This window comes from Oppia nitens, unplaced genomic scaffold, assembly GCF_028296485.1.
Source record: "Oppia nitens isolate AA-2021 unplaced genomic scaffold, nextdenovo-longstitch-racon4-pilon3 scaffold19_pilon_pilon_pilon, whole genome shotgun sequence".
Taxonomy (NCBI): domain Eukaryota; kingdom Metazoa; phylum Arthropoda; class Arachnida; order Sarcoptiformes; family Oppiidae; genus Oppia; species Oppia nitens.
This window is the reverse complement of record NW_026533198.1, coordinates 511,549-527,514: the sequence shown is the minus strand read 5'-3', so window position 1 is coordinate 527,514 and position 15,966 is coordinate 511,549. Positions and strand designations below refer to the sequence as shown.

The window sequence follows — 15,966 nt, the reverse complement described above, 5'->3', positions numbered from 1 at the left end:
AATATCGTTATAATATAATAATCTATAAATGATATATACAAGTAATATAAGTGTTTTACATTAATTTTCAAGTTTTTTTTCACAAAAGTGTTAACACGAAAAAAAACTTTTATTTTTGTGTGTGAAATATCAATACTATTGCTATATTACTGATATCGCGCAGCTAATTGATATCATTTATATATATATATATATATATATATATATATATATTTCCAAGTATTGCACATTAGTTTTTCAAAAAATAATCAAATGATTATTCACACACAAAACTACAGTATTATCGTCAATGTCTTGCATAATATTGGTTTCAATATAAACATACAATATATACAGATATATATATACAGCATATTTGACTATACATACAGAATATTTAGTATATTATAAAAATAGTATTTGACATTTGGGTTTGTTATGTCATATGAAATTTTTTTTAACAACAACAACACAGTGTGTGTGTGTCATCACAAATGCCAGTCTCATCTAAAAAAACTAAATTTTAAATTTATTAATATATAAAAAACAAATTAAAGTATGATATATGATATATATATATATATTAATATAACACATATAAAAAATTATTATTACATATTAGACTTGTTTAAAAAGTTTATATTAAAAAAATGCTATTTTTAGAAATTATAATAATAATAAAATATAATATAATATAAAATCAAGATAGCAAGTTGCTAATAATAAATAATTTATAAAATATATATAACATGATAGTTTATTATTATTATTATTATTATTATTATTATTATTATTATAATAATTGTTATATATCTAAGTTATTGTATAGTTCATTTGTGGAAACTATTTTTTTCATTATTTTTTGATTAAACTCACAAAAAAACTTTTATCAACTTTTTTTTTGCAAATCATAAAAACTTTTTATATTATAGATAAAACAAAACACAAAAAAAAATTCTAATGAAATGCTTTTTAATATTAAGTTATATTAATAAAACTTTTATATTTATAAAACATTGTACACAGGGGTTAAACTCCACATTTATTTTATTTTGTATATTATATATTTAAAATATATATATATATATATATATTAATATACTGTATATATAATTAAATAATTTTTTTATTGATATTATAAAAAATAAACTAAAAATGATATTGAAAATAATGTTAAAATAAATTTAAAAAATAGTAACAAGTTTTTATATAAAAAATTATTATAATTATTTAAAAAAAAAACAATTAATTTAAGTAATAAATGTTATATAAATTTTGGAATTTTTTAGCATGCTCACCCACCTAGAATAATAATAATAATAATAATAATAATATATTATCATAAATTACGTTTTTTAGCGTGTCATAAATAAATACCTACCCACCCACCCACTCACCCAAGTGGGTTGAACATGTTTAAAACAATGTAGATGTAGTACTATGTATCAATGTGTATTATAAACTGTACATATTTTTTTTAAATATTTTAATAAAAACTTATATAATCATGTACACTGTATAGAGTGTTAACTGTAGTAAATAGTAGTAACAACTAGTATTGCCTAGTAGTAGTAGAATAGCTGAATCATATATTTGTTGAAATAGAGGATTTTATACCCCTTTTTATTTTTTAAAAAATATTTTCCTCCCCCCGTTCCCAGAAAAAAAATTATTTTTCATATTTTTTTTAATTAGTAATTGTTTACAGATTTCAATATTAAAGTGTAATTTCTTCTTAAAATTTAGAATTTCATTTTATTTTATTTTTTGTTGTAATTATTTATTATGTCATCATAACATCAATCAGCATAAAAATAATAATAATAATAGTTGGAAAAAATGCAAAATATTAATTTAAATGACTTTTAAAAAAAATTAAAAAATTATTTAATTTCCACACACACACACACACAATAAAAAAATCAATTATATTCTATACAATTACTATACATATATATTATAATATTAAAATTATTCTACTAATTATAATTAATTATTTAATTTAACAAAATTGTTTTATTATTTTATTAATAATTATTATTTCCACCAATACTATAGAAATACATGCATAAAAATATTAATTATTATTATTATTATTAATATTATTTCCAGTGAACTAACTGGACAGTTGGCAATTCTATATTAGTATAACAACTATAATATACAACTATACAGTAGTAGTAGAATTGATGCGTAAGAATGCGCACCAAATACTACACACATTTTCAGAGAGAGAGAGAGAGAGAGAGAGATGACTGACTGACTGTGAGAGAGAGAGGTATAGTAGTAGTAGTACTACACACACAACACAACACAACACAATTGCAGAGAGAATTACAAGTCATTTAATATAATAATACATACTTTTAGTACTGTCTGTACTGTATGTATATGTAGTGTATATGTGACTCAATATATATATATATATATAACAATACATATATATTAAGCATATTATAAAGCATTTGATTGTATACAACACATACACTCAAACACACAGTGTATACACAACAACATCACTGACTGATTGATTGCTTCAGAGACTGACTATCTGTGAGTCAAACAATATATATGATATAACCATTGAATTGATCTGTTAATTGATCCGCCAATTGATCCACCAATTGATCCACCAATTGATCCACCAATTGATTTGTTGTTGTCATCATCCGATTTGAATACCACTAACCATCACTAGACACACACACACACATCATCGACAAGGAAGTGATAATCAATTGATGGTTTGAAAAAAAATAAATCTGCAGACAATTGATGGCTAATAATATCGTTAAAGACATTGCGATTGAATTATCAAAACAACAACAACAACGACAACAATACCAGTGTTGACAACAAATGTCACAAAATGTGTGCTCAAACAACCAGACATCATCATCAACGACAACAACAACAACTACACCAACAAACCATTGTAACCACAATAACCGATTGGAGAAAGAGGAGGACAATAGTGACCACAAACGGACTAATATTATCTCTAATGACAAACAAATCGGCGACAGCAGTGGTCAACAACAACAACATAATTGTTTAGTTAATAGTGATAGTCAGGTAAAGGAGGACATAGTCATCATAGGCGGCAACAGTAGCAGCACTTTCGGTAGTAGTGGTGGTGACAGTAGTGGCCAACAACCAGCCGTACAATTGACTAATTCGGCGTCCGATATGGTTCCGCTAGTGTCGTCCGCCATCGCCGCCGCCACTACCGACAATAACACAGTGGTGGCCAACGGTAATACCAATGGCATGACAAACGGTGACACAAATCAGTCGTCGTCGTCGTCATCGCCGCTGTTTAATGACATTCATCTCATCGACGACAAGAACAACATGAAGAACACTACTATTAATAATATTATTAGTGATAACAATAGTGATCATCATATCATCAGAAACAATAAATTCATTATTCGTAAACTAAATACCATCGATGCTACTAATGAGACCAATTTATGTGATAATATTATTAACAATGATTTAACAATTGTTAAAAGTGATGCTCAACAACAACAACAAAGTCATGTCCACCACAAACAAGAAGAAGAAGTAGTAGAAGAAGAACTGCTGACTAATCATAGTGTCGATAACAATAGTGTCAACAATGGCAACAATAACAACATCAGCGGCGGCGACAACAACAACACTGCCGTCATCAGCAACACCGAGGAGGTGGCAGCGGTGGTGGTGGTGGCCAACAAAGAGGACAAGGAAGAGACAGAGGAGACCGAAGAAACACCGGACGAGGCGGCCGAAACGGCACAGGACTCGTCTCCCGATGATCGGTGGCTAAAATTTGAAGAGATTGGTCGCGGATCGTTCAAAACCGTCTACAAAGGCCTGGACTCGCGGGATGGTGTAGCTGTTGCCTGGTGTGAACTACAGGAACGGCTCAACAAGAACGAGAGGCAACGATTTCGCGAAGAAGTGGAAATGTTGAAAGGTTTACAACATTCAAATATTGTCCGCTTTTTCGACTACTGGGAAGTAAATACACCGAAACGTAAATATCTTGTTTTGATTACCGAACTGATGACTTCCGGAACGTTGAAAACCTATTTGAAACGATTCAAAAAAATCAATCAAAAAGTACTGAAAAGCTGGTGCCGACAGATACTGAAAGGTCTGAATTTTCTACACTCGCGTACGCCGCCGATAATACATCGCGATCTGAAATGCGATAATATATTCATTACGGGAACTACTGGATCGGTTAAGATTGGCGACTTGGGTTTGGCCACTTTGAAAAACCGATCGTTTGCCAAAAGTATTATCGGTACACCCGAATTTATGGCACCCGAAATGTATGACGAACACTACGACGAATCAGTGGATGTCTATGCGTTCGGTATGTGTCTGCTGGAGATGGCTACCGGTGAGTATCCCTATTCCGAATGTGTTGGACCGGCACAGATCTACAAGAAAGTATCGTCGGGTACGCCGCCGTTAAGTATAACAAAAGTCGAAACACCGGAAGTCAAACAGATCATCGAAATGTGTATACAAGTGAAGAAAGAGGACAGACCTACAGTGAAGGATCTGCTGAAACATGATTTTTTCGAAGAAGATACCGGTTTTAAGATTGAATTTTGCGATCGGGATCAAAGTGTATCCAATTGTGACTCAAAAGTCGAGCTCAGACTTCGCGTAACCGACGCTAAGAAACGAAAACATAAGGAGAACGAAGCCCTTCAGTTCTACTTCGATATCGACAACGATTCCGTCGATGATGTGGCCAAAGCTCTGGTCAGTTGAAAAACAATTTTTTTTAATTTATGTATAATTGTCTTCAATATTATTAATATATATTTGTGTTACACTACTATTACTTCCTAATATCAAGTAATACCAGTCCTTCAATAGTAGGGTATTATTATTATTAACTTAAAAAAATTAATAATAATAATAAATACACAGTATATCGGGGACACACAGATTACACACCACACCATCGTTAGTCTAGTTTTGTTTTTTTTCTCTCCTTTTAAATATTATTAGTATTTTTGATTTGGCATTGATTTCGCAATAATAATGATAATCACTTCACTTATTCTCTCGTTTGGTCTAATTATAGACTCTTTTTTTAAATATGTATAGTCTCTCTCTCTCTCTCTCTCTCTCTCTCTCTCTCTCTCTCTCTCTCTCTCTCTCTCTCTAATATATACTGTATATATATATATATCTTTCCTTCCTTATCTCTCTCTTCCTCTCTCTCTCTCTCTCTCTCTCTCTCTCTCTCTCTCTCTCTCTCTCTCTAATGAAACTATAAATTGTATATTTATTTATAAATTCAATGCCCCGAACCCATCACTGCTGCCTAATATCCATGGCTTTACAGTGAGTGAGTGAGTGTGTGCTCACAATTAGCCGACAATCTTGACTTAGATTTATAGTATACTTATATATCATTTTTTATTTTATTTTATTTTGATTCCCCAGTTATTAATAGTCATCAATTAAATTAGTATTACTGTATTTAAAAAAATATTACTGCTATTATAGCTATATTTTTTATTTATTTGTTTGTTAAGTTTAGTTAGATTTGATTATAATATTAAGATTATTGTTTTTTATTATATATATATATTGCTATTAAAATGCATATATAAGCATAAAAACGGGTAAAATATATAGCTGTAAGCCATTGACTTCAATATTATTATTATTATTAGTTTACTGTACACTCAGACAGTACACATTTTTTGAAGTCAATGAATCAAAACATTTACTGTAGTTTTTTTACTGTATATTTTAATTATTTTTTTTCTGTTAAGTGTAAAGGGATTGCAGACATAATATATATATATATATATATATATATATATATATAATAAAATACTAGTTTTTTAAGGGGTAGACGACAGCACACTTACTTAAGTCAGTGTAACCTTAAGTTTGTTAAATAATTTGTTTTTTAAAAAATATATATTTAATATTAATGAGACGCCTTTTTTTACTCTTCCATTGTGTTGTGAACCCCCCTCTCAACTCACCACCCCCTTAAACAACCCCAACAACACATATATATATAAATAGGTTGAAACAGGCTTTCTGAGTACGGAAGACGATGTCCGAGTGGTGGCCCAATTGATCCGCAATAATATCTCCGTATTGCTTAAAGATCGGCAACAATATCTCCTCCAACAGCAACAGTCGGCAACTAATCAGCAAAAGTCGACAAAGTTTGAGTTAATACAGAAACTGAAACAACAGTACAAACACGCAGAAAAAATAACAAACGCCAGAGTCGATGATGTATTTACCGCTATTATCGAGAGGTACGGTATATGAGCGCTGAGCTGAGCTTATGTATAGTGAGAAACATAAAAAACAATTTATTATTACTTAAAATGAAATTATTTATGATATATAAGCAGTGATTTAATGGTTGAGATGACTTGCATAACGACTATGTTTTTTTTAAATGAATGTATTTATTATTATTATTATTTTTGTTGTAATTTTTCTTTTCTGGTATTTTTTTTTCTTATTAGACACGAAAGAGAGAGACGAGAGTTAGAGGAAAGACATTTCCACGAATTGAATCTGTTTTTCCTGAAAAAGCATCACTTGAGTAATGAAAACATTTCAAACGATGACAAAACAAATAGTAGTTCCCAATCGGAGACATCATCGACAACACTGAGCGTCGCACAGGAAGCTCATCGACCTCAGAGTCCAACAACGTCTCCCAGTTCTCCAAATAATGAAAGTCAAACCAGCAGTACATGTATATCGACGACAAACCAATTAAATGATGAGTTGTATAAAAAATTGGTTCAAAACCTGAATCCTAAAGCACTGATTGTTAATAATAATAATAATAATAATATTAATAACAATAATATTATTAATAATACCATTAATAATAATAATACAAATAATACTACAAATAATACCAATAATAATACCATTAATAATACCCTTAACAGCGATGATCTGCATATGGAAGAGCTTAACAATAAGCTAAACAATGTTTGTCCCACTTCTTCATCTTATAGTACCAATGATGGCACACAGCCATCGTCTTCATCATCGGCATCATCGGGAACGGGATGTGATATTAATGTCAACAACAACAACAATGCCAACAACAACAGTAGTGGTGGTGGTAATCAACTATCACTAACTGAAACTCAACAACAATTATTAATAAGACGTTCGTCGAGCTGTAGTTGTATTGATAGTAATGCAGAACTATTGTCACCGAAATACTGGTGTTTGACTAACCAGAAGATTAGATTATCAGATGACAAATCATCGGCGGCTGATGTCGTCATACCAGTTGTCGGTGACCAGTCATCGTCATCGTCGTCATCCACATTGGGTATCATCTATAAGAAGAATAATAAGAAGAAGAATACGCCAATAGTTTCATCGATGCCTTCCGTACTAAAGATTGATTCAATGTCTACAACAACGACGATAACCACACCATCGATAGCAACAACAGCAACAACACCGTCGCCGACCACTACCGCCAACACCACCACTACTACTACTACTACTAGTATATCGACCACTTGTAGCGATTCGGGTGCTTATTATACTACAAGCAGTAGCGGATCCAATGCATCCAATAGTAGTTCATCGACTAATAATAATAATAATAATAATAATAATAATAATGCTATTAGTTATGCCATTAATAATAAAAATACTAATAATAAGACAACAATATTAACAACAAAAAAGTAATGCCATTCCTGTATATTATATGTAAAGCTTAAGACAAAAAACAACACTTTTATTACAATAATTATTATTATAATTATCACTCGTATTGTAAATACATTTATAATTATTATTACTATATTTTTTAGTACAATGTTTTTATTATTATTATTATTATTGATGAAAGCCTTACAACAACAACAAAATTGAAGCTTTTTTTTAATTAATTAATTTATTGATTGTTCATAAAATTGTTTGATTTTTATTTCTGGTCAAAACTTAATGCCTTTTTTTATTTTCTACACAAAAAACTAGTTGTCATTTAATTTTTTTTTAATTATTATTATTATTAAATTATTTGTCTTAATTATCCCTATATTTATATATATATAATAAATGCTTATATCACCCAATTTTTTTTATTAATTATAATTTTAATAACCCATTAGTTAATTTTTTTTATTAATTACTTAATAATAATAATGTAAATTATTTATTAATTTTAAAAAACAAAAAAAAACTAATTTAAATCCCAGTTATTTTTTTTAATAGTTTTAACAGAAAGCAAACATTATGTTTAAAATTATTTTAAAAATTTTTTTAATCAATACAATAACAAAATAAGACATTTATATGATATTATATTACGGTATATAAATATTGTGTACATAAATACATCGATGATATTTACATCAAAAAAAAAAAATTTATTTAAATTATATAAAACATTTTCACACAAAAAACACGAAACAAACACTAAAATGTGTTATCATTTTGCTTGGACTGTGATTTTTATATGTAATATATATATATATACTGTATATTGCTATCCGTCGGGTGTGTGACCATCGATGATGAGCCGGCACTGACCCTAAACTTAGTTATATCATACAGTCGACTGTTATCACTATTATTATTATTATTATTATTTCGCTGATAGACTGAAAGTCTTGAATCGGTTGTTAAAAATGATAAACACGACGACAACTGATGGGTTAAATTGATGACCACATCCATCATCGATACCTATTGCTATCGTTGGCCGATATCATCCATATATTGTCATCCAATTGTGGTTTATATATATATATGAAAACATTATACAACTGATTGTCATTGAAAGAGATGAAGAACTGAAAGCCATGGAAAACAACTCCAGAAGATCAATGGTGTGAATATAAAGTGTGAATAAGTTATGTATCCATTTGATGAACAATCAACAGAACCCGATGGCTTGGATCAGATTCAGTAACGATAGTATCAATGCATACATACATATAAAACGATTGTTTGCCTATTGTTTTATTTATATATCATTCAAAAACAATAAAATTATTATTAATTGGTTATCAAATATCATCATTACATCTATAAGACACTATCAACACAACAACAACAACTAGATCTACCACTACTACTACTACAACAACTACTACTCATTTAATTAATGTGCAAACAATTATTTGCTTAATTAATTGATAATTTTAATATATTCAATATATATATATATAATTTTATAAAATATTATATATAAGTTATGATTTATATTATTAACTAAATATAATAGTCATTACCACACATATACTTTAAGAGAGAGAGAGAGAGAGAGAGAGAGAGAGAGAGAGAGAGAGAGAGAGAGAGAGAGAGAGAGAGAGAGAGAGAGAGAGAGAGAGAGAGAGAGAGAGATAGAGAGAGAGAGAGAGAGAGAGAGAGAGAGAGAGAGAGAGAGAGAGAGAGAGAGAGAGAGAGAGAGAGAGAGAATAATTGATTGATAGAGAGATAGTGATATGCATTAGACATATGGAAATAATTAATTAATTAATAAAAACCAATTAATTGGTCCCGAAGTGCAAAACAAATGTATCGATTGAATGATACCTTATTTTATGCAATTCTGTATATTATTATTAATATTATTATTATTTTATATATACTATAAGATCTTATATTATATAATAAGCTGTATATTATATATACATAAATTATTGTATACTTTTATTATATAAAAAAAATAATTAGATTTTTTTTGCCTAAACTTTTTTATATATAACTTAAAAGCACACTAACTAACTAATAGTAGTATAAATTATGTAATATATAAATATAAAAAAATTGATTTTTCTATCAATGGATTTGTGTGACAAACACATGGATTTGTGTGTTGTATGAACTGTCCATATGTCTGACGATTATTATTATTATTATTATTAGAAAAAAGTGTTAATTAATTGATTGATTTTTTAAAATTAAAAATAATTTGTCTTATTTTGTAACAATAAAAAAATATATAAATAAATTGTATGCAATATATTTGTACAAACATAACAAAAAGTTTTTTTTAAATAAAATTGAGGAAAAATAAATGAGAGGAATAAAGACAAGAAATGTAATATTAATTTATAGATATATTTATATATTATTATTGATTTACTGTATAAATGTCTTATAAATAAATGAAAAAATAATTTCAAAAAATATATATATAATTTGTTAATTCATTTACTGGAAACTGGTATTCATGGATCAAATACAGTGATCAATAAATTTTGGTCACAAAAAATAACTAATATTTAAAATTCTAAAAGAAAATTTAAAATTCACAAAAATTAATAGAATTAACTAACAAAAAATTACTTTATCTTAAATAAAACATTTTAACATCATATCGAAATTATTAATAATTAATATCGATGTCATTTTTAGTTGATATAAAAAGTAATTTAAAATAACTTAAAATTATATAAAGATTCAATTATGTTTTTTAATCATTTTCAAAATTGTATTAAAATCAGTTCAATATCATTCAATAAATTATTAAAATGATATTTAAGATTCTTTAAGATAATTACAGAATACATTTAAAATGAGAAAGTTTTCGGAATTCAAGATATCAAATTCGATGTTAATTCAAATTCGATGTTAATTCAAATTCGATGTTAATTCAAATTCGATGTTAATTCAAATTCGATGTTAATTCAAATTCGATGTTAATTCAAATTCGATGTTAATTCAAATTCGATGTTAATTCAAATTCGATGTTAATTCAAATTCGATGTTAATTCAAATTCGATGTTAATTCAAATTCGATGTTAATTCAAATTCGATGTTAATTCAAATTCGATGTTAATTCAAATTCGATATTAATTCAAATTCGATATTAATTCAAATCCGATATTAATTCAAATTTGATATTAAATCAAATTTGATATTAACTAAGTAGAAAATTTTAAATTTTATAAACTCGAAATTAAAAAATTCTTTCAAAACTCGAAATTCAAAAAATTCTTTCAAAATTCGAAATTCAAAGATTCTTTCAAAACTCGAAATTCAAAAATTCTTTCAAAACTCGAAATTCAAAAATTCTTTCAAAACTCGAAATTCAAAAATTCTTTCAAAATTCGAAATTCAAAAATTCTTTCAAAACTCGAAATTCAAAAATTCTTTCAAATCTCGAAATTCAAAAAATTCTTTCAAAATTCGAAATTCAAAAATTCTTTCAAAACTCGAAATTCAAAAATTCTTTCAAAACTCGAAATTCAAAAATTCTTTCAAAACTCGAAATTCAAAAATTCTTTCAAAATTCGAAATTCAAAAATTCTTTCAAAACTCGAAATTCAAAAATTCTTTCAAATCTCGAAATTCAAAAATTCTTTCAAATCTCGAAATTCAAAAAATTCTTTCAAAATCTCGAAATTCAAAAATTCTTTCAAAATTCGAAATTCAAAAATTCTTTCAAAACTCGAAATTCAAAAATTCTTTCAAATCTCGAAATTCAAAAATTCTTTCAAAACTCGAAATTCAAAAATTCTTTCAAAACTCGAAATTCAAAAATTCTTTCAAATCTCGAAATTCAAAAATTCTTTCAAATCTCGAAATTCAAAAAATTCTTTCAAAATCTCGAAATTCAAAAATTCTTTCAAAACTCGAAATTCAAAAATTCTTTCAAAACTCGAAATTCAAAAATTCTTTCAGACATTTCCACGAATTGAATCTGTTTTTCCTGAAAAAGCATCACTTGAGTAATGAAAACATTTCAAACGATGACAAAACAAATAGTAGTTCCCAATCGGAGACATCATCGACAACACTGAGCGTCGCACAGGAAGCTCATCGACCTCAGAGTCCAACAACGTCTCCCAGTTCTCCAAATAATGAAAGTCAAACCAGCAGTACATGTATATCGACGACAAACCAATTAAATGATGAGTTGTATAAAAAATTGGTTCAAAACCTGAATCCTAAAGCACTGATTGTTAATAATAATAATAATAATAATAATAATAATAATAATATTAATAACAATAATATTATTAATAATACCATTAATAATAATAATACAAATAATACTACAAATAATACCAATAATAATACCATTAATAATACCCTTAACAGCGATGATCTGCATATGGAAGAGCTTAACAATAAGCTAAACAATGTTTGTCCCACTTCTTCATCTTATAGTACCAATGATGGCACACAGCCATCGTCTTCATCATCGGCATCATCGGGAACGGGATGTGATATTAATGTCAACAACAACAGTAGTGGTGGTGGTAATCAACTATCACTAACTGAAACTCAACAACAATTATTAATAAGACGTTCGTCGAGCTGTAGTTGTATTGATAGTAATGCAGAATGATAGTTGTCACCGAAGTACTGGTGTTTGACTAACCAGAAGATTAGATTATCAGATGACAAATCATCGGCGGCTGATGTCGTCATACCAGTTGTCGGTGACGACTCTTCGTCGACCTCGTCGTCATCGACATCCACATTGGGTATCATCTATAAGAATAATAAGAAGAAGAAGAATACGCCAATAGTTTCATCGATGCCTTCCGTACTAAAGATTGATTCAATGTCTACAACAACGACGATAACCACACCATCGATAGCAACAGCAACAACACCGTCGCCGACCACTACCGCCAACACCACTACAACTACAACTACTAGTATATCGACCACTTGTAGCGATTCGGGTGCTTATTATACTACAAGCAGTAGCGGATCCAATGCATCCAATAGTAGTTCATCGACTAATAATAATAATAATAATGCTATTAGTTATGCCATTAATAATAAAAATACTAATAATAAGACAACAATATTAACAACAAAAAAGTAATGCCATTCCTGTATATTATATGTAAAGCTTAAGACAAAAACAACACTTTTATTATAATTATTATTATTATTATCACTCGTATTGTAAATACATTTATTATTATTATTATTACTATATTTTTTAGTACAATGTTTTTATTATTATTATTATTATTGATGAAAGCCTTACAACAACAACAAAATTGAAGCTTTTTTTTAATTAATTAATTAATTTATTGATTGTTCATAAAATTGTTTGATTTTTATTTTTAAAATAATTATTTTATTTCTGGTCAAAACTTAATGCCTTTTTTTATTTTCTACACAAAAAACTAGTTGTCATTTAATTTTTTTTTTAATTATTATTAAATTATTTGTCTTAATTATCCCTATATTTATATATATATATAATAAATGCTTATATCACCCAATTTTTTTTATTAATTATAATTTTAATAACCCATTAGTTAATTTTTTTTATTAATTACTTAATAATAATAATGTAAATTATTTATTAATTTTAAAAAACAAAAAAAACTAATTTAAATCCCAGTTATTTTTTTTAATAGTTTTAACAGAAAGCAAACATTATGTTTAAAATTATTTTAAAAACTTTTTTAATCAATACATTAACAAAATAAGACATTTATATGATATTATATTACGGTATATAAATATTGTGTACATAAATACATCGATGATATTTACATCAAAAAAAAAATTATTTAAATTATATAAAACATTTTCACACAAAAAACACGAAACAAACACTAAAATGTGTTATCATTTTGCTTGGACTGTGATTTTTATATGTAATATATATATATATATACTGTATATTGCTATCCGTCGGGTGTGTGACCATCGATGATGAGCCGGCACTGACCCTAAACTTAGTTATATCATACAGTCGACTGTTATCTGTATTATTATTATTATTATTATTTCGCTGATAGACTGAAAGTCTTGAATCGGTTATTAAAAATGATAAACACGACGACAACTGATGGGTTAAATTGATGACCACATCCATCATCGATACCTATTGCTATTGTTGGCCGATATCATCCAATTGTGGTTTATATATATATATATATGAAAACATTATACAACTGATTGTCATTGAAAGAGATGAAGAACTGAAAGCCAAGAAAACCTGTCTCCAGAAGACCAATGGTGTGAATATAAAGTGTGAATAAGTTATGTATCCATTTGATGAACAATCAACAGAACCCGATGGCTTGGATCAGATTCAGTAACGATAGTATCAATGCATACATACATATAAAACGATTGTTTGCCTATTGTTTTATTTATATATCATTCAAAAAACAAAAACAATAAAATTATTATTAATTGGTTATCAAATATCATCATTACATCTATAAGACACTATCAACACAACAACAACTAGATCTACCACTACTACTACTACAACAACTACTACTCATTTAATTAATGTCCAAACAATTATTTGCTTAATTAATTGATAATTTTAATATATTCAATATATATATAAGTTATGATTTATATTATTAACTAAATATAATAATCATTACCACACATATACTTTAAGAGAGAGAGAGAGAGAGAGAGAGAGAGTAATTGATTGATAGAGAGATAGTGATATGCATTAGACATATGGAAATAATTAATTAATTAATAAAAACCAATTAATTGGTCCCGAAGTGCAAAACAAATGTATCGATTGAATGATACCTTATTTTATGCAATTCTGTATATTATTATTAATATTATTATTATTTTATATATACTATAAGATCTTATATTATATAATAAACTGTATATTATATATACATAAATTATTGTATACTTTTATTATATAAAAAAAATAATTAGATTTTTTTTGCCTAAACTTTTTTATATATAACTTAAAAGCACACTAACTAACTAATAGTAGTATAAATTATGTAATATATAAATATAAAAAAATTGATTTTTCTATCAATGGATTTGTGTCACAAACACATGGATTTGTGTGTTGTATGAACTGTCCATATGTCTGACGATTATTATTATTATTATTATTATTAGAAAAAGTGTTAATTAATTGATTGATTTTTTAAAATTAAAAATAATTTGTCTTATTTTGTAACAATAAAAAAATATATAAATAAATTGTATGCAATATATTTGTACAAACATAACAAAAAGTTTTTTTAAATAAAATTGAGGAAAAATAAATCAGAAGAATAAAGACAAGAAATGTAATATTAATTTATAGATATATTTATATATTATTATTGATTTACTGTATAAATGTCTTATAAATAAATGAAAAAAATAAGTTCAAAAAAATATATATAATTTGTTAATTCATTTACTGGTATTCGTGGATCAAATACAGAGATCAATAAGTTTTTGTAGTTTAAAATTTGTTACCAAAAATAATAATAATAATAATCTTTAAATAAAATTTGAATTACTTTATCGATATCACCATGGACATTTATCTATCTATCTATTTGTGTCAAACTACCATGATAACATTTTTTTGACAATATATTTTTAAGGCAATGATTCAAAAAAATTTTCTACTCTAAAAAAATCTTTTATATATAATTAAAAAAAAATTACAGTTAAATAATAATTTCAATTTAATTTAGTAATTAAAATAATGATATTTTTATTTACTAATTTTAGTTTAGAAAATGTTTATATAAATATATTTATTTATTTTTTAAAATAATAATATGTTTGAAAATTACACACATTGGTATTAGCCATTATTTTATTATTTTCAAATTTTTAATATAATTTAAATAATAGTAATTTAATTACGGTATTATTTTTATTACAGTATTATTATTAAATTATTTATCTTAATTATCCCTATATTTATAATAAATGCTTATATCACTCATATTTTTTATGTATTAATTAATTTTAATAAACCATTAGTTAACATTTTTTTTTAAAAATTAATTACTTAATAATAAATAATAATAATAGTGTTAATTATTTAATTACTTTAAAAAAACAAAACAAAAATAATTTAAATTTACAATAGGTTTAAAATTTGATTGTTTAAAAACTTTTTTTTTAATCAAATACATTAATAATAACTTAATAACAAAAAAAAACATTTATATTATATTAATTTATAATATATTATATCATGAATATTGTATACATAAATATATCGATAATATTTACATCAAA

General features: G+C 26.4%; 2 protein-coding genes across 2 annotated transcripts; both read left to right on the top strand.

The window, feature by feature from the left end:
- Positions 1-2,421: 2,421 nt before the first annotated feature.
- On the top strand, positions 2,422-8,023 carry LOC128966008 (serine/threonine-protein kinase WNK-like). The gene is made up of 3 exons (XM_054312806.1): positions 2,422-4,746; positions 6,037-6,278; positions 6,495-8,023. The coding sequence occupies exons 1-3, from the start codon at positions 2,839-2,841 to the stop codon at positions 7,696-7,698; spliced, it is 3,354 nt and encodes a 1,117-aa protein (XP_054168781.1). The 5' UTR covers positions 2,422-2,838; the 3' UTR covers positions 7,699-8,023.
- Positions 8,024-8,869: 846 nt separating this feature from the next.
- Positions 8,870-14,042, top strand: LOC128966128 (uncharacterized protein DDB_G0271670-like). Its single transcript, XM_054312942.1, has 5 exons — positions 8,870-8,922; positions 11,647-11,883; positions 12,067-12,293; positions 12,369-12,743; positions 14,014-14,042. The coding sequence occupies exons 1-5, from the start codon at positions 8,870-8,872 to the stop codon at positions 14,040-14,042; spliced, it is 921 nt and encodes a 306-aa protein (XP_054168917.1).
- The last annotated feature ends 1,924 nt before the right edge of the window (positions 14,043-15,966 follow it).

What these genes read in the sequence shown, in the direction of transcription:
- LOC128966008 (XM_054312806.1), top strand. Translation starts at nt 2,839, where the DNA reads ATGTCACAAAATGTGTGCTCAAACAACCAGACATCATCATCAACGACA. An exon ending in ATGATGTGGCCAAAGCTCTG is followed by an intron (nt 4,747 to 6,036) that starts GTCAGTTGAAAA and finishes ATATATAAATAG; the next exon opens with GTTGAAACAGGCTTTCTGAG. An exon ending in TTTACCGCTATTATCGAGAG is followed by an intron (nt 6,279 to 6,494) that starts GTACGGTATATG and finishes TTTTCTTATTAG; the next exon opens with ACACGAAAGAGAGAGACGAG.
- LOC128966128 (XM_054312942.1), top strand. Translation starts at nt 8,870, where the DNA reads ATGTATCCATTTGATGAACAATCAACAGAACCCGATGGCTTGGATCAG. An exon ending in GATGGCTTGGATCAGATTCA is followed by an intron (nt 8,923 to 11,646) that starts GTAACGATAGTA and finishes AAATTCTTTCAG; the next exon opens with ACATTTCCACGAATTGAATC. An exon ending in AACCAATTAAATGATGAGTT is followed by an intron (nt 11,884 to 12,066) that starts GTATAAAAAATT and finishes TACCCTTAACAG; the next exon opens with CGATGATCTGCATATGGAAG.